We start from the raw sequence: 23,454 nt of genomic DNA, 5'->3' as shown, positions 1-23,454 counted from the left end.
TGCCTACCTTGAGGGCAGTAGTGCCCTGAGCTGCACATGCCAGAAGGTGCATGAGATCCTCCCACACAAAACCAGCCTGCAGGGCACAGCAAACACTCCTCTGCTGATTTCAGCCTTGTCCTATTGCTCCATGTGCCCGGGGCACACTTGTACTGTGCTGCGTGCTTCGTGCCTGGTGGGCAGTAGTGACCAACTGGACATGGTGCAGGAGGTTTCTGTTTTCCCCCTGTTCCTGAAAACATTAATTTAAAGAGATGAAATGTAGCCTATTGTGCAGCAAACTGGCTTCAGACAATCCAATTCCTTTGGTCTGTTTTCAGCTGCATCAAGTCTTATCCTTTCGCACCTTTCCTCCATTCAAAATGAGATAATAATTACTTCCTCCATTGACAAGAGGCTGTCACAGAACTGGCTACTAAAGCAATTATTTCCAGCCTTGAGAACCCTGCAGGGTTCCTCTGTCCAAACCTGACAGACATTAAATTGAAGAGGCCATCAGCATGCAAAATATTTGGATACTATAAGAAATAAATGGCTGCTTCTATGTCACTAAGTTAAAACAACCATGAGTATCAAAGGAAAGACTCAGATTAGAACTAAACTCAACCTGTCCAGAAGGTACAGCAGCCTCTGCAGTAATATCAAACCCTACACTGATACCTTTCTCCCTGTTTACATCACTGATAACTCAGTGACCTGCTCTTATCATCACTAGGGGGGATACACGGTACAAGGTACCAAAGAGCACCATTCACTTTATCAAAGAACCACATACCTCTAACACAGAAATATCCAGCAGGACACGTCTCACACTGGGACTTATCAAAGAGGTCAAAGCTGTCACCAACTGTTCCTGGAGGACAGGCATTGCTGGGAAGATGTGGGCTGGATGACCCCGCTGGGCACACGTACCTAAAATAACACAGCAGGCTGGTCAGGGTCAATGGTTCAATGCAAGAGGGAGGCAAACTCTGAGCCCAGCCAATGTGATGTGATAAATGGTGCAGCTGGAAAAAAAAAGCAGCCACATCTGCTGTGCTTCAGAAAGTTCTTCCATTGACACAGCCCACATCAGAGATTTACCAGAAACTGTAATAAAACCTCAACATTTCAGAGGATACCTCTATGCAAAGAAAAAAACAACACCAAAAAAAGCCAGTAGCACAACAGGGATGAACTATATGTACAGACATATAAGAAAGCATAGAAAACAACCAAGGCTTACCCTGGTAAGCACTCAGAGTCAGGCTGGGTTAATCCAGCCTGGGTGCAAGCTCTTCCTGCTGGGCAGGCTCTGCAGTCAGTGGCTTCATCCTGTCCTTGGAGAGGATTGTATGTACCTGGCTGGCATGGTGTGGGGTGACTTCCTCCAGCAGGACAGAAATACCCAGCAGGACACTTCAAACACAACCCATTTCCTAAAGACAAAGAAGGTAAAAGAAGGTATTCAGAGTCCCAAGCGGAGCACGACTTGCTGATAAAACAGCCTTGCAAAATGCAATCCCTTTACTTTCAACCTACAGCAAGAAAGCATAATGGAAGTTTATTCATAACAGCAATGAAGTTAGTGCTAAGCCAGAAGGTGGTGGTATTGGATTAGCTGATTATTACTGTGACTGAGTGGCTCCTGGAAGCAGTAGAACCATCTGGACTATGTTGGTAATAAGAAGAGTAAGATGCATTGAAAAACAAACACATCAGCCTGAAAACACACTCTGATGGAGGTAGATTTAATAACCTCAGCACCTCATACAGGAGCCTGGGGTTTCCACGAAAGCTGGGCTGTTTCCATATTTGTACTCTGAATACTGAGAGAATTGAATGAGTTTTGCAGACTGGAGATGGACTCAATAAAAATGAATGGAATGGCAGTGACCTGAGCTATGTCTCTAAAATCTAAGACATGCCTGAACTTCAGCTTAAAGGGAACACAGGCAAGATCAATAAGTAGTGAAACAACACTTCCTTACTGGTTTTGTCACATACACAAAGTGCATTTCATTATGGGATGTCCCCAGATGCTTCACTTAGTGAAAAGGAAACACGCATTTAGCACAGGAATATCTACTATCCACTGAGTCAAAGCTGCCAAGTGTACAAAGCGAATACAGCAATACTGGCTGTGAAGGGAATGCAGTGATGCAGGGTTATTGTGGCTCCCAACAACACTTCCAGGTTGAACCTCAATGGAGCGGGGTAAGTACATCACACTGACTGTGCTCTAATGCAGGTGGGGAACACAAGCTAAGACCACCATATGGCTCAAAATACTTTCCAGCATGTCAGAGTTCATTCTTATGTCCCTTGCCTGTTGCGTAGACAGCATTGTACTATCTTTGCCAAGCTTTCCTTATGAGACTACATTACAGAATGTACTACAGGCATAGGATATCAGCTTACATGATTAAACTGGAAGTGTTTGGAAGTCGTATCTCCTTTGCATCTTCTACAGTGTTTGCTCAGGTGCCATTGGCCCTGTCTGCCTTGACAAGATGCCAGCTTTGCTCCTCACTGCACAACATAAATGCAATTCTGCTTTTAATTTCAGAAGTGGGTGGATAGCAGCAATTTCCTAGTCTTAGCTGGTGAGCAAAAAAACTCATTCAACAGTCAAGATGCTTTAGCAGCTGAGTCATTTGCTAGAAAAGAAATGATCAAATAGAAAAATATGGGGCTTGAATTGAAAGAGATAATTAGTTCCTCAGCACACGTACCTCTCTGAGGCACAGGGCATAGTAAATGTGAAGGGAGATGGAGCAGCCACACTCTAGGATTCCACTCCTGGCAGTGCACCTGGTGATTTGTGCCCCTGGACAAAACATTCTGGACTTGGACCAAAGCTTGCTTTTATAATGGAGTTCACCCCCTGAACATCTCTGATGCTATTTTCCCATTTATATGGCAGCATTAAGAACAGAGCAGCATTTTTATACTGCTGAAAGAGACCCTGAGGTATTCAGAAATGTTCAAAACCAGAGTCAGTGTAAGAAACATGCGAGTGTTACAGGGGAAGACTTGTGCCTACATCCTTGCAAACACATCAGAACATCACCTGTGGCTTCTACAGCTTCTGAAAGCACAAACTGCAGTGCTTGTTTATTGTTATAATAAAAAGTTCCGACTGATCCGTAGTGCAATATCACCTTGCTGCAAAAATGAGCCTGCTTTGATTGATTCATATGCATGTAAATGGAGCACTGCTGTCCCAAATGCAAGGTGTTCCATCAGCTTTATCACATCACTTCCTAACAGACCTGCTGGATGACACTGAGCACATCATTTCAGATTGCTTCTTAATTATTTCCAATGGAAGTACAATTATCACCCTTTTTCTTTACTGAAACTTCTTAGAAATCTCTGCACAGGGTGGATATGTAAGTGCTGAGATCCACATCCACACAGGGAGCTCCAATGAAGTAGACAGTAAATGCCTGTGGATGCAGCAGTTCTACACTGAGCTATAGTTCTGCTAATAACAGGACTCTTGAAGGTCAAGTTTTAATACAGGATGGATTTTTATTTAAGACAAGTCCATCTGGTTGCTGATTCTGCCAGCTGTGTCTTTTACAGAACGTGAACTAAAAGGGGCTCTATGCCAAACACTTTTTTGTAACACCCCCCCTGCATCAGCACAAATTATTCCATAGTGGCCCAACTACAACCTGAGTGCACAGAGAGAAGGGAGGGTTGTATTCACTATGACACTTTATCCTACCCTTCCTCTCTCCAATTGTCCACCTTGCCTCACCTCAATTCCTTCAGTGGCATATTTCTCTCCAAAACCTCTTCAAAACAGGCAGGCTCTGAAAACCTCCCAGTCTCTAAGCTACAAAGTATGCTGCAAACCTGGCTGTCACTGTTCTACATGTGAAAGGTTAACTTTACAGCTCGGATACCTCCAGATGAACTGTCTTTGGCTTTGATAAATGCAGTAGCCCCAGGGATTCACTCACCCTACTGAGTAGATGAGGGCAGTGGCTGCACAGTGCCAGCGGAGCAATAAAAGACAGCACGACTGACAATAAATAAAGCTCTCCCACATGCAGGATGCAGTTTATTTGCAGCCTCTCTCAACAGGCTTTTGTTTCTCATTGTTAATCTCTTCCCAAGAAATTATAACCCAAGGACAATGTATTTAGTAAAACACTAGCAACTAATGGATGCTACACTGCCAGGCTGGTGATTTGTAGGAGATTTCATGTTCCTTTCATCCAGCCCTAATATAGCCTTAAATAGAACTTAAATAAGCATTGTAACCATCACCCCCTTTTAAACATGTACTTCACACTGTGATTTAGTGCAAGAATTATCACTCCTACTGCAAAATAACACATACTGGGTAAGAACGAAGAGCTGCTGCTGGGCACGAGGATCCCCTCTTTGGGCTTGAAGCTCCCTGCTGGGCATGGAGGAGTATCTGTAAGGCTGTCTGCACAGAAGTGACCTATAGAAGAGAACACAACTTATAGTTTAGAAGCAACGTTCTTGAACAACTCAAGACCCTTCTATTAGTTGTATACTCAGTGATGCTCATGCCCAGCTGGAATGAATTACTTTTTCCTAAGTAAGATTTTGTAATACTTGATATCAAATGCTTTACTACACTCCAGATGGATTATCTGAAGAGAGTGAAAAAAGAAAAATGGATTTAACTGTGCAATAAAACTGCCACTGCTATGTTGAAATATATTGCTATGTATCAGCATAGCAATGACACTTCATTCACACACACGCAACACTTAAGTACACAGATTATATATAATTAAAGTCAGTCAGACTCTGCAAAAGAACACTGAGAATCCTCAAGCCTCTCTGGCTTATGATGGTATTGAAGCTCCTTACCATCTTTGCAAGTAGTCTGGATCATTTACTCTGATTTACAAGAGCAGATGGAGAACATGCCCAATGGAACACACAGGACTAATTTTAAACACCAAAGCATTGAATTACAGCATTGGATACTCAACATGTAACCTCATTGATCATTTATTGAGAGATTTTCCCTTGATCTCCCCAGGTTCTGCTATCGATACACTTCAGCTGAAATGTGACCTCAGCCTTTGGTTGATCTTGTGTCGTAAGCAATAATGCAGTAGCAAATCTGTCACTGAAATCCATGCACGGATGTGCCCACAGCACTTACTCAAACTTCTGCTAAGTATGGTGTACAAATGGCTCCTTAAGTCCAAAGGACACAGCATTTCCTGGGTTATTATTTTTAAACAAGCCTCTATGGGACATCAATAAATAGTTAAGTATAACATGATACACACTCACAAAGACGTCGTCACTTCCCTGGTACAGTTTATGTACAACAGATTACTTATTTGCTATGCTTTCATACACAATCTCAAGCACTGCAAATACAGCAAATTCCTATTTTGTCATCTCTGTTACAGCTGGATCTAATAAATCACTGAGGCTTTGATCTAGCACAATCTCTATAGCTATTCTATTTCTCCATCTATTAGGAGGCGAGGTATCCAAAAGTACAGGAACTCTTCATTATTTAATAAAAAGGATTCTAATTACAGATGTAAGAATCAAGTTACTGGGTTCAGTGACTCTGCAGGAGGCACCTGGAGCTGCTCATTAAACACTTCATCTTCACATGCAAGACAAGGCTTAGAGGGAAGGGGATGGCTTGGTAGGACAGCAGATTGTGAACGGCATCCCTGTAGTGACATTAAATATTCCTTTGCAAAATCACAGCTACACCACACTCTCCCTGTCAGCCCATATTTCTTGGGTTCTGCTGGGTAGAAAATGTGAATTAAAACCTGATTATACGTGCAGGGAATTATCAGTAATAGCACAACTACCTGCAGCAATGAATATTTCCTATTACCAAGTACTGCAAAAAAGAAAGGAACAGAACTTGTGTGGAGGGGCCTTGAGGGTGTACCAAAGCCCCACACTTATCACAGGAAAAGATCCCAACAGAAAGCCAACCTTAGGCTACCAAATCCTCAGCAGGCTTCTATTCACTCTCTAGAACGTATAGAGGACATGACAGATTTTAATGTTGAAGAAAACTTTCTGGTAACAGGTAGCCTCCTTCAATTTTTGTCTTAATGACTAAAGAAGATACTCATGAGATGCACTCACCTGCTGGACAGGGCTGGCATATCAGCACATCTTCAGCAGAGACAGAACCACGGGCATAAGTAACACAATGAGTGTGGCTTGGATCTGGCTCCTGCCCAGCCAAACAGGGCTAAGGGGAAAAAACAGAAGCTCATACCAATGGGCCTCTGATGCCCAAAACTACATCCAGAGGAGACCTGAGTCAGGACATGAACCAGTGCTGTGTTCTTTCTTGTGCTTCCTCCTTCTCTTCCCTCTCCTCTGGGCCAGCACTCTCTCAAATCTATTCTCCAGGGTTAATTTCTAGCAACAAACTTACTCCAAGCTCCTTTGTGTCCTCAGACAAGAGCTTTAATGGAAAGCAGAAGATCTGAGCACTGATAATCTCAAATTTTGGATAAGAAATGTGCATCCTGACAATATATTCACATTCAGGTCCCACCTGTCAGAAAAGCTGACCTTGATAAATAACGTGCTTGTTTTTGTACCTGCCTGCTCCTTCCATCTGGGCAGACATGGTTCTCTGGGCACCCCAGGCACTCCAGCTCTCCGTCTGGAGAATACTGGCCAGGACTGCAGCTCCTCTGCACACCACTACGTGGATCACACGAATAGCCATCTGGACACGCACGACATCCAGCTCCATTCTCCATGCTGAGAAAGCCTTCAGGACAGACCTGCAGTGTTATCACAAGCAGCATCAGATCCAGAGAAACATATTCTTTTCATGAATACGTGAAGCTCAAATGGTAGATTGTGTTCAAATTCCAGCTTAAATACCAGGAAGAGTTCATAGAAGCACAGAATGATTCATTGAACATGTCTACAAACTCCAGTTCATGGAGTTCCTAACATGTATTTTTTTCTACCATCATTACTGTAAAGATGGAACCAAGGCAGTGCTGCCCACTGTCTACATGGACGGACACAAAATGAAATGAGATGATTCTAAATATGTGGCAGCAAATGTAGAGATGTGGAAAATACTCCTTCCACCTGACTGTCCTTCCCTGCTCATCTGCTTACCCGGCAGGCTATGATGTCCACTTGAGCTGTAAGCTCATTAGCTGTTCCCAATGGGCATTTCCTTGGAGCTTTTTGACCCCCAGGGCAACTGGAACAAAAACAATGAGTTTTAAAACCAATCTCTTCCACTTCCATCTCCTAAAAGCCAGTACAGTGTTGTGCAGCTACATGACCATCCCCATCTACTCAAATACAGAATTATGAACCCAAACCAGATCACTCCAGAACCTCAAAGGGAGCTTCTACATACTTAGTCTTTCAGGAGACAGCTCTCTGAATGTTTTCAACCTAACAGGATGCTGCAAATACCCAAAAATTTAACTTGCTTACTGTAGAAGTACTGAGAGAGGAGGAAGGAAGGAGACTTACTAAAAGCCAGTTGGACATTCCAAGCAGTTGCCAGCTGTGTAGTAATGTCCCTGCCTGCAGTCTATGAGACATTGGGTCTGGCAGTCTACATCGCTCTCTGGTGAGAGTGAAGAGGTCCCTAGAAGACAGCACAAGACAATATACCTCATTTATTCTATTTTTATTCATTCATTTATTTCTCAGAGCAAGCTGTTCTGCACTCAAATGAGCATCTCTGTGCTGTTAACTGAAAACCCTGTCACATTTGATTCCTTCCTGCCTCTTAAAAAATTAGCTCTTCTCGGTGAAAGCATTCCCCCTTCCCTGCCTATTTTCTCCCATGAATTAATTAAAAACAAAAAACCCAAAAAAACACCCATAGTATTGAAAGAACAGCAGCCAGACCCAGGAGTTTATAACCAGAGCAAGCTAAACAACTGTCATCTCTAATGCCTTACAGCCTTCAAAAGGTAACAGTGTCAGCACTAACACAACAGCAAGTCTGTCTGAATAAGGAAGTTATCCACTCACCTGTCAGGAAGATCCTAAGGCTACAGAATAAGATCAGCCAACTCAAAGCATTAGCCATGGGGGCTGGTAAACAATTGCTAAAGAAATGCTCAGATGTTATGCTGAAAACATTTCTTGAACATCTGGTGTTGCCTCTATTGAAGTCTAATGTAACCAAATCCCACTCACGTAATCACTTTCTAATAGAGCCCAGAGTGAAATGAACACCGTGCAGCAGCAAGATGGCTCAAGAGGTAAAAGAGCAGAAAAATACCCCATAGTGCTAGTGCTAAAAAGAGAGAAAACTTGTTTAAACAAGATAATATATACCTTCCGAGCATCCTGTGGGCAAGGAGATTGAAAGGCTCTTTGTCCTCATCTTGCACATCTGTCTGGCTGCTCAGAAAGATAACACCGTAGGGTCACAAAGTTATTCTTCAATGTCTACATGAAATATTTCCTTCTTGCAAACTGTTTGTTCTGCAGTGTCAGGTTCTTCCTGGAAGTTAAAACACCAGGTGAATTCTTCCTGAAACTCTATTCTCCCCTGTAACGTACACTGTCTTCTAGCTAAGTTTTCCCTGTTCCAAGAAATACCCTTTGATGATACAAGACTAAACTTTGTGAAAGCACTGGCAGTGCTGAGGAGCAAAGAGAACTTGTAGGTCTACAGCAATAGCAAAGCAAGCAGAACGTATCCTGAAGCAATTTCATGCACATCCTACTTCAGAGCAGCCTTGTTTTTAAAAAGCGTTCTCCTACTTTTAGAAGGAACATAAAAAATTCAAGATTCAGCACCTGCTCGATTGAAAACTGCAAAGGGATCTTTTATCCCCCCTGTAAATCACAATATCCTCTCTTTGCTTCTAGAACCTCCTGGAAGCCCACCACTCCTCTTGGAAAGCACAGTCCTACCATACAAAGCTGCAGGGAGAAACTGCTTTTATTTAGCTTTACTCTCCAGAAAACATCCTTTTCAGACCAGAACCATCCAATTCACAACAGAACACACAGCACACGTTACCCTTGAATCACTCAAGTGATCTCATGGAGGATTATGTCACTGCATTTCTAGACAGCAGGGAGCTGAAGTCCTAACCATGGTGGCAGAACATCCACAAACAGGACTCAAGCCTGCCTTCCGAACTAGCAAAGCACCATCTGTTGCACTTTATAAAGTCTTTAATTAAACTCCTTCAGTAGAACTCGGATCTGTCTGTTTCTTCCTATTCTACAAACAACTCCTGGAAATCTCAGCAATTATCTTATATTACAGACAAGAATTGCCAATTAAAACCTAATCAACACAGTGTAAAGGCAGGCACCAGGCCAAGTGCTTCTAATTTTCTTCCCATTTTCGACCTGCTTGCCCTTTGTACTTCAGAAAGTTCAGAGAAGACAGAAGATGCAATAGAAGGCAGAGAAGGAGAGAAAAGCTTCAATTCCACTTCTCTAATTAACTGGAATTCTTCGATTTATGCACAGGTGACTCATAGGTCACAACCACTGCAAGACAAAAGGCAAAGAATGGATCTGCTGCATGGCTGATGGCTCACCTGGGGGATGGAGCACTCAGGTTTGGTCAGTGCTCCTTCTGATCTGCTGAACCAGAGCTCACAGGGATCAGTGCCTCCCATGTGTCACCCATTGGTACAGCACAAAGTCTTACTTTGACATCAAAGCTCCCCAGCTCTCCACTCACATTCTGATATCTGCTGGGTCTGCATCAGTTTTGTATCAGTCCATTTCATCTGCCTCTGCCACAGCCACTTCTGGCTTTAGGAAGAAGACAAATCTGGCTTGATGCATTTCTTTCCTGGGCTGCTACAGAAACAAACAGCAGAACAACCTGAGACTCACTCCAGGACACCAGGATTTACTTTCATAGAGCAGCAGCATCATTCATCTGAAACACCATGAAAACTGGCACAGCTTCCACCAGAGGGTAAACTGCAGCTATCTGCTCCTAGCTAGAAAGAAAACAGAGCTGTGCTATTATTTTATCTTCTTCTGTCAAGAAGCAAATAGATGCAGATTGAATTATAAACCCGAGCTGTTGGAAGCAATGTGTAAATACCTGAAGGAGACTCCAACAAGGAAATAAACAGGTGTGCCCTTTTCTCAGCTGCATGCACTCGGGACCAGCAAGCATTGGCACAGCCATTCCTTTGGGATACAAACTAATGCAGCTCCCAGCATTGATGTACTCATCCTCTCCCCACCACCAACTTCCTATTGCTTCAGCAGACGTGTCTGCATTTTGAACAAGTTCCAAACTTTCTTGAGCCGTGTGGTCAATCCTAAAGGAACCACTCGGCCATGCAGTATTAGAGGGCTGGTTACAAAGCAGAAAGGCTCCGATTTTCTTGACTGGAGCACCAAAAAATCAGTTCTGTTCAGCTCACTGCCAATAGTAATAAACTGCTGGGTGTGTAAGAAGCATTACTACCTGCCTTAGAGCAGGAAGGGTGTGTGTGCCTACCTGTTCTTCACCCAAAGTACCAGGGAAGACACCTCACCTTGCAGAAAGTTGCCATCACTTACAGTGAAATTAGTTAGCATTTCACACAGGCAATCTCCCCCAGTCATCAAACCCCATAAAATGTCCATTTTATAAATGAAAAATATACAAATACCCACATTTGCAAATCTCATTTAATACCACATCTTCTGGGGTGGGCACAAAGGGCTCAGAACTGCAGGGAGAGGCAAGAAGTAGAAACCACATAGCTCAGGGTGCAGCTCCCTCCCATCCACTACCCTCTCTTCTTAGTATTATACAGGTAGTTCTACTTAAAATGCCTGAGGATTAATATATTAATATTCCCCCCTGGACCACAGCTTTCTTACATGAATGCATGCATGTATTTATACACGCACTCTTAAAACAAAAACCCAACGTCTATAAATCCCTTCTAATGATCCCTGTAAACACCATGCATAATTCACATCAGCTTATGGGTGGCTGTAACGTCCCACTATATCTGCATCCCAAACACCTGCTAACACAGGGCACAACATCACAAGGCATTAATGCTTCTCAGGACAGTCCTAAAGATGCACTCAGAGGTGCTGCAGTGACACAGAGACTGTTTTCCTGCTGCATAATATCACACCATTGCTTTACCTTGCATGCTCTTTTGCACGCTAAGCTCTATCTGTACCAAACTAACAAAATTAAATGGTGAATTTACCAAAGCAATAAACTTCTGAGAGAGAAAGAGAAATTACATGGTTATAACATAAAATAACAGGAAGATCTCCAGGCAAATTCAGATTAAGATGAAGCACTTCTTCCCCATATCACCTCCAATGGCCCCAATGAAGGCAACCAATGGGCAGCATAAAGCAGAGCAAGGAAAGGTAGAGGGGCAGAAAGCAAGGGAGGAATCCCAGCTCTAGAGGAATCAGTAGCAAAACACTTCTGGATTTCTACAGGGTTAAGACTTCATGCAACAGTGCACACATCTTGTATCAAAACCGCTTCTGTTAAACACAGCTTCGAGAGAGTGAATTACAGCCAACAGTAAATAACAAAAACTTGCTGCATCAACAAAACCTCACAGCATTTCTATACAAAAAGCAGTGTTAAGAGCAGCAAAGGTGGTCAAAGACATACACCAAGATGTATGAGAGTCCTGTGTCAGAAGTCTCCAAGGCCAAAGTAACAGCACAAGTGTCAAAGCCTAGGAAAAAAGTACTGCAGTGAGTGCCAGCAGCAGAATAGAGAATGAAAAGACATTTGGAAGGAGAAAAAAACCCCAGCCTTTCAAAACCATCAGGCTGGTAATCTATCAAAGGCTGCAAAGTGTTATATTAAGGGACCTCATATGACCCATCAGAGGCACTCGGCAAGTTTGCAGTCTCTTCATTGTGAAGTACTGGAAAAAATCTGATGCTTCTAATGGAATCCTCAGATTCAGATATTAAAGTGATGAATGGCTTCTAGCAGGACAGACAAAACCACTGTGCCTGTTCAGCCAGGAGCAGAAACTTCACACTAGTGATACCCGACCAGGAATTCAACTGAAAGGGAAAAACATTAAATATTAAATAGACAGTGCAGTTACCTGAGTGCAGAGACAGAACGTGCTACAGCCCTGCAGGCAGCACTGAGTTGGCTGAGGATGGTCACAGTACCATCACAATGCACCTGTATGCCCAGCAGTTCCTTTACACACAAAATCCAGCAGTTTTAAGTATTACATATTGAACATATTCTTCCACAGTGTTGAGAAGAGAGCCTGGCCTTCCAGGACACACATTGACAGGTGGATGTGGTTCAACATGGAGTACCATGCAAATAAGCTGGTCCATATAAGACTATTGGAAAGATATTAGTCTCCTACCAAAAGTCCTTACAGCAAGAGCAGTCTGAAAGCAGTTACCAAGGCAAACTTGGAGCTCTAGCAACTTCTCCCTGTATTCATGTCCTATTGTCTGAGGCAAGTAGTACCAGGAGAAACATATTTATGCCTCATTATATCCATCTCCAGAAATGCTGCCATTAGCCTCTTTAAACAAGTCAAAGCAACAACAGGATCTTGGTTTCAGGGTCCTTTCAGTCTTATTTTGCCACTCAGAGATGGTTGGGGGCCTATTTATCCCTGGAAGTTATATACAGCCTGTATTGTGCAACTACAGTTGGAGCTGAAGAGATGCCCTGCAGCAGAAGTGTTCTCTAAGAGCAGGAAAATAATGCTAGTTCTACATACAATACCAATGTACCCTCCAGAATAATGACTCTGAAATAGTTCAGAATCATTATTTCTTATAGGCTTAAATGCCTCAATAACTACTTCATCTTTTTCTGCTGTTACTTCCCATAGAGGTGCCACAACTTTACCTATAAAGAAAAAAGTGCTTGAATATCTTAAGATCTATGCAGTTGTGCAGACTTCCTTTCTTCCAAGTGCTGAAAAAAAATCAGCCCTCCTCTCCCTTGCAATGACATCGACCAGCTTTTACTATTGCCTTTCTGAACCTCAACCACATTACTAAGGAGAATGTAGCAGTATCCAGCGCTATATCCCATCTGGCTATAATGAACAGAAGAGATTAAACTTCACTTGCCTTAGCTCTAAAGTTATTGTTAAAATAACCTATTCTTTTCAACTACAGCTACATGGCACATAATAGCATCTCTTCTGTTCTGCCTCATTCAGGAGATAGCACTGTTAAGTGCATCTACTCTTTATTCCCCCCTGAAAGATCTAGTGTTTCAAAAGGAAATCTAAACATGGAACACAGCTCTAAGTGAAGGCACATTTAATACAGGAACTGGTTGCCAGGTATATTCTCCCATATTAATGACACAAGGGCAGGACAGCAAATGTTTTTGGGATGCTGAGGGACTCAAACACCCAGAGGAACTTCTGTTGTGCCAGCCAAGATGTGCACCTGACCGTTCATCCATTTAAAGCATGCTATTACAGCCTGATAGTTCCCTCCCCAATACAGAGACTCCCTACTTGTGTAAAGGACCTGCCTCAAAGTGCAGAAAGAGCCTGGTGTTACACAGCTCCTCCTTCACAACATGGCCATAAACCCTCTACAAGAAGCAGCTGTAGCACTGTGTCCTATACCACTGCCATAGACCTTTTTTAGTGCTATGCATGAACTTCTGATCCACAGAACTGCTGTATTTTAAGAAGTTTCTTCCATCTGTGCTCCTCCAAATAACTGAGTATATTATCAAGAACATCTGTCACAGACTGAAGTGCTCTGCACAGCCCTTGAGAGACAAGCAGATAAACTGATTTTAAGTATTTCAGATATACATTCAGGCTTTGTGCTGCATCCTAAATCTGCAAGGTGCTAATATACTCTCTAATTCACTCCCTCTTGATACCTGATTATCCCTCCTTTCCCCCAGCTCCAGTTGCACACTTCCACAGCAAACTACTCCATGAAATTATGATTAGCAGGCAACTGTCTCACTGATATTTACCCAGCTCAGACTCACCCCCAACACATGCCTTATTTATGACACATAGTCATACCTTGAGTTAACCATCTTTTCTTCTTACTTGCTGTTCCCAACAATCAAAGCCTGGGTTGTGAACTAGCCCTGTTTAAATTCCTGTTTAGCCTAGCATGAAATTGTTTCCCAGGTAGTGATTAATTCTGCTGCAACACTTCCCCCTCATTGGGCAATGTGCTCTTTGGGAAGCCCATGCTAAACCACAGCTTCCCTATTATCAGGGGTGTCATTAGTTGTGTCAGACACAAGCCCTTGAGCATCTCCCATCCGTTATAGCACTTCTTATTAGTTCCTGTGTGGTTTTGAGGTCAGTTAGCTTATCCCAAACAAGATGGGCAGACCATGACAGAGTGATTGCTGGCTCACCATTAAGAAGAAAACATTCTATTGCAAAAGCTTGTTTTATACCTACAGGGATTAAAATCTAACTGGATCAGAAGTGACTGGTAGGGAGAAAAAAACTGCAGAACTAAATTCCCTGTTTTCCTCTGGATTTTTATATCATTTACATTTGAGAAATGGGTATTGAAATTCCACCTAAACCACCCCATGTTTTGGATGGGGGGGTTTTCCTTTAGAAACCCACAGTATTTACAAAACATTCTGTATAAAGATGGCTTTCATTTTCATTTTCTCCTTTCCCCATCCCCCCCCGTTCAGCAGAAAAATATCATTTCAAAGCCAGCTCTGACCAATTTGTATTCAGAATAGTTATTGCTTTAATTATTGTTTGTACATGAAATTTCCAAGAGCAGCCCTCTTAGGGGACATCTGCAGCTTGCCAGCTGAGCAGCTGGCTGAGAGATGGCTCATGGGTTCTTTCCTTCTTCCTCAGTATGAGGTCCCACCTGATGCTCAAGCAGAACCTGAAATCCAGGCCTGAGGCTACCACCTAGGATGTGATGGACATGTCTACCCCACACCATAAAGAGTTCTGACAGTCCTTAGAAGCTCAGAGTAAGCTAGCAGATATACAAAGGGCGTGACATTGTGCAGATACAGCCCAAGTCTCAGAAGCAGAACAACAATGTGGATGTTTCATCTAGCTGACCTGAATAACACCAGCTAGCTCATACAGCAGCAGCTGAAGTCCTTTGCATACATTGCTCTATGCAATAGCAACAGTGCCAGCAAAACCCTGCCATCACACCACCCAACTTCAGGTTCCCTTCTCATTCAACAGGACACCCCTTTTTCCATCCTGGGAGCAGGCACAAGTAATTACACTGCTCAGCCAAAACCATACACAGTATCTGCAATGCAGGAAGGAAATTGATTTTCAGACTTCCAGGCAATAGTGGAAGTCATCTCCCTTCCCCTCTTTATGGATAGGAAACTGGAGGAAAAATCAGTTTGTTGGCAGATTAGAAAAATAAGGGCAGAGTGTGAGTTACCCAACTGACAAAAAGCCAATTCATGCAGGTACTTGCTGCTCTCTAGAAATGTATTGCTGTGCCATTAGAAACACTACAGACACCTGTGAAATTAGGACTAAATGTTAAGAGAAGACATTGAAACAAATGGAAATACCATTCCTTTCTCAGTTTGCAAAACCTCAAAGCTAGATGGCCAGGGCTGCCATGGCAATCCTTGCTCTCAATGGCTTGTTTTCATGCTCTGATTTCCTCTTGACACTGCAATCATCAGAAGGTTGGGACGAGTGACCCTTCACAAAATTGAACTGCGGGCAAATTGATGGCACAAAAAGTTCTACATTGAGACAAACAGCAGAAATAGGTTTGAGAGTAAAGCCCATGCAATCTTAGCAAGGGAAGGACCCAGAGAAATATATATTCAATGAGAAGTACAAGAGACTCATCTATACAGCAGGGAGGTTATTTTCTTCAGACTACTTCTGAGCACTGAGATGCATTACCGGCACAAAGACCCTGTTGATATCAGTCACTAGGAGGAGAAAATTACATTCCAAACTTCCTAAACTAAGCAAGAGGGATAGAACTTCAGAAGATGCTCCATTTTCTGACTGCAGTAGCACATGTGAAAGCACTTTTTAATGCAATAGACAGTTATTAAATCAAAAACAGAGGAGTTGGAGGAGAAAAAAAACAAAGGGGCACAACAGTAAATTAAGTAGTATAATTTACTGAAGAATCTCCACAGCAACAACTATTCAACTACTAGTTTTATCAACTAGTTTGATATTAAGTCACATATAAACTACTGTAATCACATGTAAACTACTGTAGAGTTTGTGTGTTACTGTGATACAAAACATAAGAGAAAACAGGCAGTCAAGGAAGAATGCAAAGAATAGAATGCAACAACTAACAAAGTCAACTGCAAATAAGCAGGCAACCAGTGAAGAGGCAACTAAATGAAGCTGAATAATGTGATCTTCCCTTTGCAGTCAGATACAGCACTGAATCTGGAACAGCATTAGCAAATTAGGGCAATTCTGAGAACAAAACATTACAATAATCGATTCCTGTAGTACTAAAAGCCTGAGCTAAGCATTCTGCTCCAGTACCATTCAACTCTGCCCATAATAAGGAGGTCTTACTTTTGTTATTCACCTACAGCTGTCAGAACCTCTCCCTCTTAAGGCAACTGACAATACAAAAATCAAAGCAACTCTGTGTCTAAACAACCAATGGCCTTAGAGAAACATTTTAGTTATATTAATACAGCCTAAAGACAACGACAACATTTGTTAACAACTTGCTGTGAGAGCAACAAACAACCAAACAGCTTTGCCAGAAGTGGCTCCTGTGCAGAGGTCTCTGTGGCTGGGGATAAAGGCTCCCCAGCTGCTCTCACCTCTGGATTTATTCCTCTATAGCACAGGAATGCAGTACAGTGCCAGCTCCCTACAAGATGAGATAACACAGCACACTAAGCTGGAAAATCAACACTACAGAATGCTCAGCTAATCCTTACCCACTGAGTTAATCTAGACATCAACAGACAGCCCTTTGTTATCATCCCAGGCAAGCTCAGCTCACAAGGTAACTGCTTTAACTCAGTTTAAGAGACATCTGTGTGCCACCATTCACTCTCAGCCTTTTTCTCATCCCCAAGAACTCAAAAACCAGGGCAAAGCCTCCATCTGAGCCTGCTTCCTTCTAAGAGGAAATAAGAAACTCCGGTAATATTAAGCCTTACAATGAAGCATGAAATAACGCCGTTTCCACGTGGCTCCACACAGTACCAGAACTGTGCAGCTTCACAGCTGTTCTTGAGCTACCCTCTAGCCCACATCCCAAACAAACCCACAAACCATCATCTCTTGTCCACTCTGGCAAGCACAGACAAGAGCAATGCTACGAATGGCCCCTGCTAATGTCTTTCTTTTGTTGCAATCTGTAATTTAATAACCACCAATAAAAATGGCTGGTTCAGGAGCAGAGCTTATTTAATGCTTTAATTGGTACTTATTTCAAACAGTTCATTAGGACGGCAGCATTTACTGCTTGATTTTACAGCCTACCTGACCTGACAAGCTGAAGGCCAGCTACTCTGATCAAGCAGGGACACTAATTAACAAGCCCCAGGTCAGTGCTCTCTTTTCAAACACATTAGGTGCTACAGTAAGGTCACAAGGGAAACAGCGACAGCACGCCAAACTGTAAAAGCCCTTTGTTTCCTTGTTCCAACTCTAGCAAAGGGCCCACAGATGGATTACACAGCCCAGCAACACTGACATTTCAAAGGGATCTGGGTTACAGCAATATCTGAAACAGTCCTGCAGGACACCCCGCATTGCTACTACATCACCTGCTTTGTGCAGATGCTTGATAGAGTACATATGTGTATGTACAAAAGTGGAAATGTGCTTGTTGCAAACAGGCTGAAATTCAGCCTGCTGAGCCTGGAGCTGCCCAGCTATTCCCAGCAGTGACACAGAACACTTTGCTGGCTCCCTGGGGGGGTCAGACTGCACCCTCACCCAACTTCATCATACCAAAATTGCAACAGGATCAATTTCATGCAGACTAACAATAGCGAGCTGGAAGTAATTCCTAGCATGATAGCTTCATTACTGGATATCTCGCAACACGCATCTGTTGGAGCACGCCATTTGTGAGTGATAAATAGGGAAATGCTGCCTTATGAATAATGCAGGTTTATCACAACAATGATGGCTTGGAAATAAATCCAAGTCCTCGAGCATTTCAGTAAACACCTTTGTGCCTTGAGAAGAAAGGAAGGAAAGCAATATATGAACAGACGACACAGGAAGCTCCTGAGCTGCCACTGGCGCTGCTGTATGAAAAATAAAAGCCTCCTCAGCTGGGTTGATGAAGATCAGAGCTGTCAAACAACTTGAAGTTATGTACTCAATTATAACACCTAACAGTGAATATTTTATGTTTTACTTAGGAACTGTCTTGATTCAATCATCCTTTGAAGGATGACTACAGTAGTTCCTCCTGTATACTGTACCATCTTTCTTCCCAGCACAGCATCTCTTCATTTTGGTGCTTATACCAACTATTCAGTCTGTATGATAATTTCAGGAACTCTCCCCCAGTTAATTACATGCAGATTTATACAGCTCTGTTTTGCATACCTAATTTTCCCCAGTTTGCCTGCTCTACTGCAATCCCTCTGATGTTTACTTTGTCTTAATATTCTTGCAAAGTTAAAAGGAACTAACACTTAAACATCCATTATTAATTTCTCCTAAGCATCTCCAATTAACTCTTTGAATAGATTGGTACTCTATGACAGTTACTGATTGTTGGGAAGCAAACTTCCTATTAGTACAGCAGCTCCAAACTGTAGTTTGAGTGTTTTTCTGCTAAGTAAGGTCATCTTAAAGCTGCATCCCTTTAGAGTCCCAGTTGAAGCCCAAATGGTTACAACAGCCCATAAATGCCCCCTTAGCAACTGTGTATCTGAACTGACACATATAAACAAACCATAAGTTGGTAAAGCAGGCTCAGGTTCCTAACACAGCAAGAGGATCCCACCCTATGCCTCTATCACGCTGCATTGTGGCTCTACCAAATGTAACTCAGAACTGGGATCAAACCATCAAACTTGCATAACTCCTAATGAGACAAAGCTACAGGGCTCAGGCAATTTTCTGTTCAACAATCACCAGAACCAAGAGAGCAAGACGCTAAAAATTGCTTCCTAAGAGCAGGCATGTCTGATTTCAGCACTGCGTTTCATTTTGCTCTATCATGAGACTAATGTAAGATCCCTAAAGGAACACTAGGCAGGGAAGTCGTATTACATCAGAGCCAAAAAAAAAAAGGAGAGAAACATATAAGAACATCACAAAAACCAAAGAGCCACAAGAATAGGTGAAATCAATGGTCACATTCAGTAGCAATGCATTCCAGGAGCCTGATGCTATCAAAATGCAAGGTGTTAATACACAAAGCAATCCTGGAAGCTGAACTTCAGTTACACACCCTTGAGATAACCTTCAGCTCAGAGACCACAGGGTCATGTCTAACAGCACTCAGGGGTCAGAGCCACTCAGCTTGCAAGGTCTAAATCACAGCACAAAGCACTCATTCCTATAATTCCCACCCCCTGTCTGGAAACCTTCCTAACTACCTTTGTGTTCTCTTTCTATAAACCTCAGGGAAAAAGTCAGATATTTGGATTTGGAGAGATTCTTGAAAGCCATCTTGTTTTCTTTGCTCAAGTTTCAATTGTAGCAGCAAGAAAGTGGCCTAGAAAACTTTAAAAAGACCTCAGGTCTGTACAATGCTCCGGCAGAAATGCATTGCTAAGCAACACAGCCATGTCTGGGATGTAAGAATGTTCAGGCCAACAACACAAAACAGGGTTCATCAGAATTACAATTCTAAAGAGTGTGCCTTGCTACTGCCAGACAATAATATCCCCAAAGGGGACACAGGGTCAGTATTGATGTCAGCTGGATTTCATTGTGAGGCAGATGGATGTTATCTGTCTGCTTGTCTGAGTGGCCCAGTCTTATCTCAAGGAGTTTCTGAGCCTGATAATGGCTTTCTAAGTGTTTGAGAGCATAGTGAATGCAAACAGGGACAGGACTCATGTAAGAGGAAGTTTGTGCAGGAGGTTATCACTGGAGAATGCAGGACAGACAAGACTTCAACAGCAGCTACTCACATCCCTCTTACACTGAAATGAGGGAGACGCAGTAATTTTCACTTAGCCTTTGAAATTAATTGGCAACTAAACCAAAGCGACCAATTTACTAACTGAATCTCACATACAGAACTCAGAACTGAAGCTAGATTTATTGCATTCACTTTAAAGTACAACTTACTAAGCTTACAATCCTGCCTACACTGAATAGCAAGCCAAACCTCAGTCTCACTATAACAGTGGTATAACTGCATGGTTCCAACCCAGACTCCTCTGGCCTCATCAATAAATACTCACTCCTTAAAGACAGGAGAAAAAAAGCATAACAGCCCTTACTCTCAGTGAATAAATAAGTCATTCAACAGCTAAAAGCTGCGAGGTTTTCTTAGGTCTTCTATGGTTCCTCCTTTAACCACAGCACCAAGCAATGCACGACCCCTTAAAAGCATCCTTTAACTAGGAAATGGTGTGACTGGCACTGAAGTGCAAATGAAGAAGGAAAAGGCAATGCAGGAACCTGCTCAATTTAACTGAAAAAATAATTCATTTAGTGGAAGTTGTTTGGAGAAATAAGATGTCAGAGCCAGAAGTCAAACAGTAAATAAACTTCGCCCAATTTGAGCACGTAGCTGCCCAAAAACATTCTCTGCAGTAATGTGCAGTTTAAGCACTTAGGAGAATTGCCAAGAGGTGTCAAAATAATGAAGCCTGAAAATAAAATCACACACAAGTAAACCCTTCTCAGTTCCTCCTGAGATCTTGGGGCCAAGAACTGTAACAAAGCTATATACAAAAAAGCTGCTCTTCACCTCATGAGGACAGAGTCACATTCTCCCCCCATTCCCACACCAGAACAAGCCACCAGCACAGTCCAGCTCATTCCGCACACTTCTTACTCATGTAACTTCATTTCTGTTACTTGTAATGCAGCAATAACTGAGAGTCATCACTTTTGCAAGCTCTATTTTAGTTAATGCTCATCTCAGATCTGCTATTTTTCCACTAACAGGCATTATCCCAGATATTATATAATTCAAATACTGACCAAGAAAACAGATTACAGCAGAATAGTCTGCCTGGTTAAAAGGGAACTATGCAGCAGAGAACAGTTGGAATACTCTCATTCTCTTGTGCTCTTTTCTGCTGCTGACTGAACCCTAATTTAGTGTCAGTATTGCATTCTCTCTCATCTTCTCCCTTTTTCTAAGTGTGTTTAATCTGCTGTAAAATTGTTTTCATGGCTGCAGTGAATGTTATTGTAACTGTTTTACAATGTGCATTATCTGCACTGTGTAAAGGCTTTTGCCTTCTGTATGCAAATCCCTACCTTGCCTGCTGGCTCTCAAGGTGTGTGCCCTAACACAGCTACGTTCCACATCACTGAAGAGCAAAAATGGTCTTTCCTGCAAGAGAAATTAATAATCACTTTGGTTCTAATACTACAGGGCTGTTGGCACTTCCTTAAACTCCTGCACCTCAGGCTCGCTTCAGTTCTGTTTAACATTTCACTGAACAGTTTCCATGTCCAAATCAATGAGGAACCCAGAATAAAGAAGGACCTTCCCAGAGATACAGCCACTGCAGAACACAACACTAAAAGCAGCTGCATAACAGCTATTGAAAACCAGCACTAACATCATATCCTTATCTACAACGTCATCTTTTGCCATTACCAACCTCTTTTTCTACTGCATCTCAGCTGCAAAAAAGCAGTGTTAAAACTTCACCTGCTCTGCTGGAACAACACATTCACCTCCTTCCCTCTCACTATTCCCATCCCCCAAAATACAACCCCAGCATGCAGACTCCAGCTCATTTTCTGCATGCAAACTGTTTGCAACTCAATACTGCAAAACGCAGCCGCTTCCCGAAACAAGTTCTATTTCTTAAGACAGTAAGCAACCTCATTAATAACCAAAACTAATCTAGGAATAAGAAAAACCCAGGCTACCTAGCTACTTACATGGATTTATGCCATGCCAGTTGACATTTGCAAATGTTTCTAGCCACTCTAATCTCCCCTTGTACACATAACAGATACACCTTTCACTTTCAAAGTGCAACTGTTTCATAATGGAATTTCACTCCTGCAAACCGAGTGGGAGCCATATTTCAGGGTTCCTGATGGCATACCAGTTGACAGGAGGTAAGTCCATTGACTTGTCATATATATATATAACAAGGATGCAAAACAGTAACTTCAGACATGTCTTTTAGTCCAACAGTTTGATTTTCCAAGCTAAAAGGTCTCAACTTAAACACTGGGTCACAAGCCAAAGGTCCAAGCAGCCAATTCCTATGAAAGAAAAGCATTCAGGCTCCATGTGGAGTCTCCTAGCTGGAGAAGCAGCAGCTCAAGATCACTTCTGAGACACCAGCTGGGCCTTATGCCACCAGCAGGCTGATTAGGACATCAATTGTCTGGTTAGACTGGCTCCCCAGTTACCCTTCCTGGCAGCATCCTCAGCTTTGTAACTCTTCATTTGCTAAGATCTACAGCTTGGTGACCAGTAGCGATTGCTTAAGGGGGGAGCCAGTCTCACTTCTCAAAGGCTGAAACAAAAATCATCTCAGCTGCATGGAGATGGTATGCCAACATTGAAAAGACAAGCTCATAGGAAATCCCAGGCTGTCCCCCAAGCACTGCAGCCTGCAAAAAGGCCTTGTTTTGCTTTATATATGCCTCTACAGCTATCTTATCCAGCACAGGAGCTCATTTACCAGTGGCTTCAGGATCTACTACACCTTGAATTTACCAATTTGCCTTACAAGGAGTCAGCATCAGATTGCTCAAGGAGTATTCCTCAATCTGCCAACAAAAGGGCACGTGATGAACCAAAGAAATCAATAGGGGGGGGAAAAAAAGTGAGAAAAAAGCCTACACACCCAATCCTCAGTCACTTCATCACAAGCACTCACACTGTCAGCACCTGAAGCATCACTGCCATGGCAACCATGGCACCTTCAGCCCAGCTGACAGCAGAGCAGGGAAGGAGACACTTGTCTCCAGTTTGTTAGCTGGGTAATTGGTCCTGCTGTGCAGGGTCACTCATCACCAAGATGACAGCAGGCAATGGCTGTCTGCTTAGATACCAGGGCCACCTTATCCTTGGAATGGATCTCTGGGATTTATTAAACACTCAAGAGGTTAGTGAGCTGTGAAAATCCTATTCACCACCACTGCAGTCTGCTGACTAGAAGCTTCCTCCTGTGCTTCAGCTTTTCTTTATCTTTTTCTGCCTTTTTAAGGGTGGATGGGAGCTTCAGGGATTTAGAATGCCTCAATTTTCAGACAAGGGAAGCCTTCCCACCCCATCACCTTCTGGCTGCCACCTTTTCAAGAGAGAAAATTGGCTGGAGCTGGCTCTTATGTTTAACCCCTCAGGTAGCACACAGGACAGAGCAAGTCCTGTCACAGATTATTTCACTTAACTGCTCCACAGCTTGCC

At 42.7% G+C, this 23,454-nt stretch overlaps 1 protein-coding gene across 2 annotated transcripts in view; it reads right to left on the bottom strand.

The window, feature by feature from the left end:
- LOC107324095 (zonadhesin-like) overlaps positions 1–23,454 on the bottom strand; it is a 115,532-nt gene that overhangs the window by 80,402 nt on the left and 11,676 nt on the right. For both annotated transcript variants that reach the window (XM_032449129.1, XM_032449130.1), the window contains exons 2-10: positions 8,302–8,470; positions 7,483–7,600; positions 7,114–7,201; positions 6,576–6,764; positions 6,109–6,217; positions 4,337–4,444; positions 1,226–1,418; positions 776–912; positions 8–232 (exon numbers count right to left, since the gene is read on the bottom strand). In XM_032449129.1, the coding sequence (XP_032305020.1) occupies positions 8–232; positions 776–912; positions 1,226–1,418; positions 4,337–4,444; positions 6,109–6,217; positions 6,576–6,764; positions 7,114–7,201; positions 7,483–7,600; positions 8,302–8,359 (1,225 nt within the window). In that variant the 5' untranslated portion in view covers positions 8,360–8,470. The remainder of the gene's footprint in view (positions 1–7; positions 233–775; positions 913–1,225; positions 1,419–4,336; positions 4,445–6,108; positions 6,218–6,575; positions 6,765–7,113; positions 7,202–7,482; positions 7,601–8,301; positions 8,471–23,454) is intronic.

The sequence above is a fragment of the Coturnix japonica genome, chromosome 24, assembly GCF_001577835.2.
Source record: "Coturnix japonica isolate 7356 chromosome 24, Coturnix japonica 2.1, whole genome shotgun sequence".
Lineage (NCBI taxonomy): Eukaryota > Metazoa > Chordata > Aves > Galliformes > Phasianidae > Coturnix > Coturnix japonica.
The sequence above is the reverse complement of the archived record's forward strand: the minus strand, read 5'-3'. Positions and strand labels throughout refer to the sequence as shown.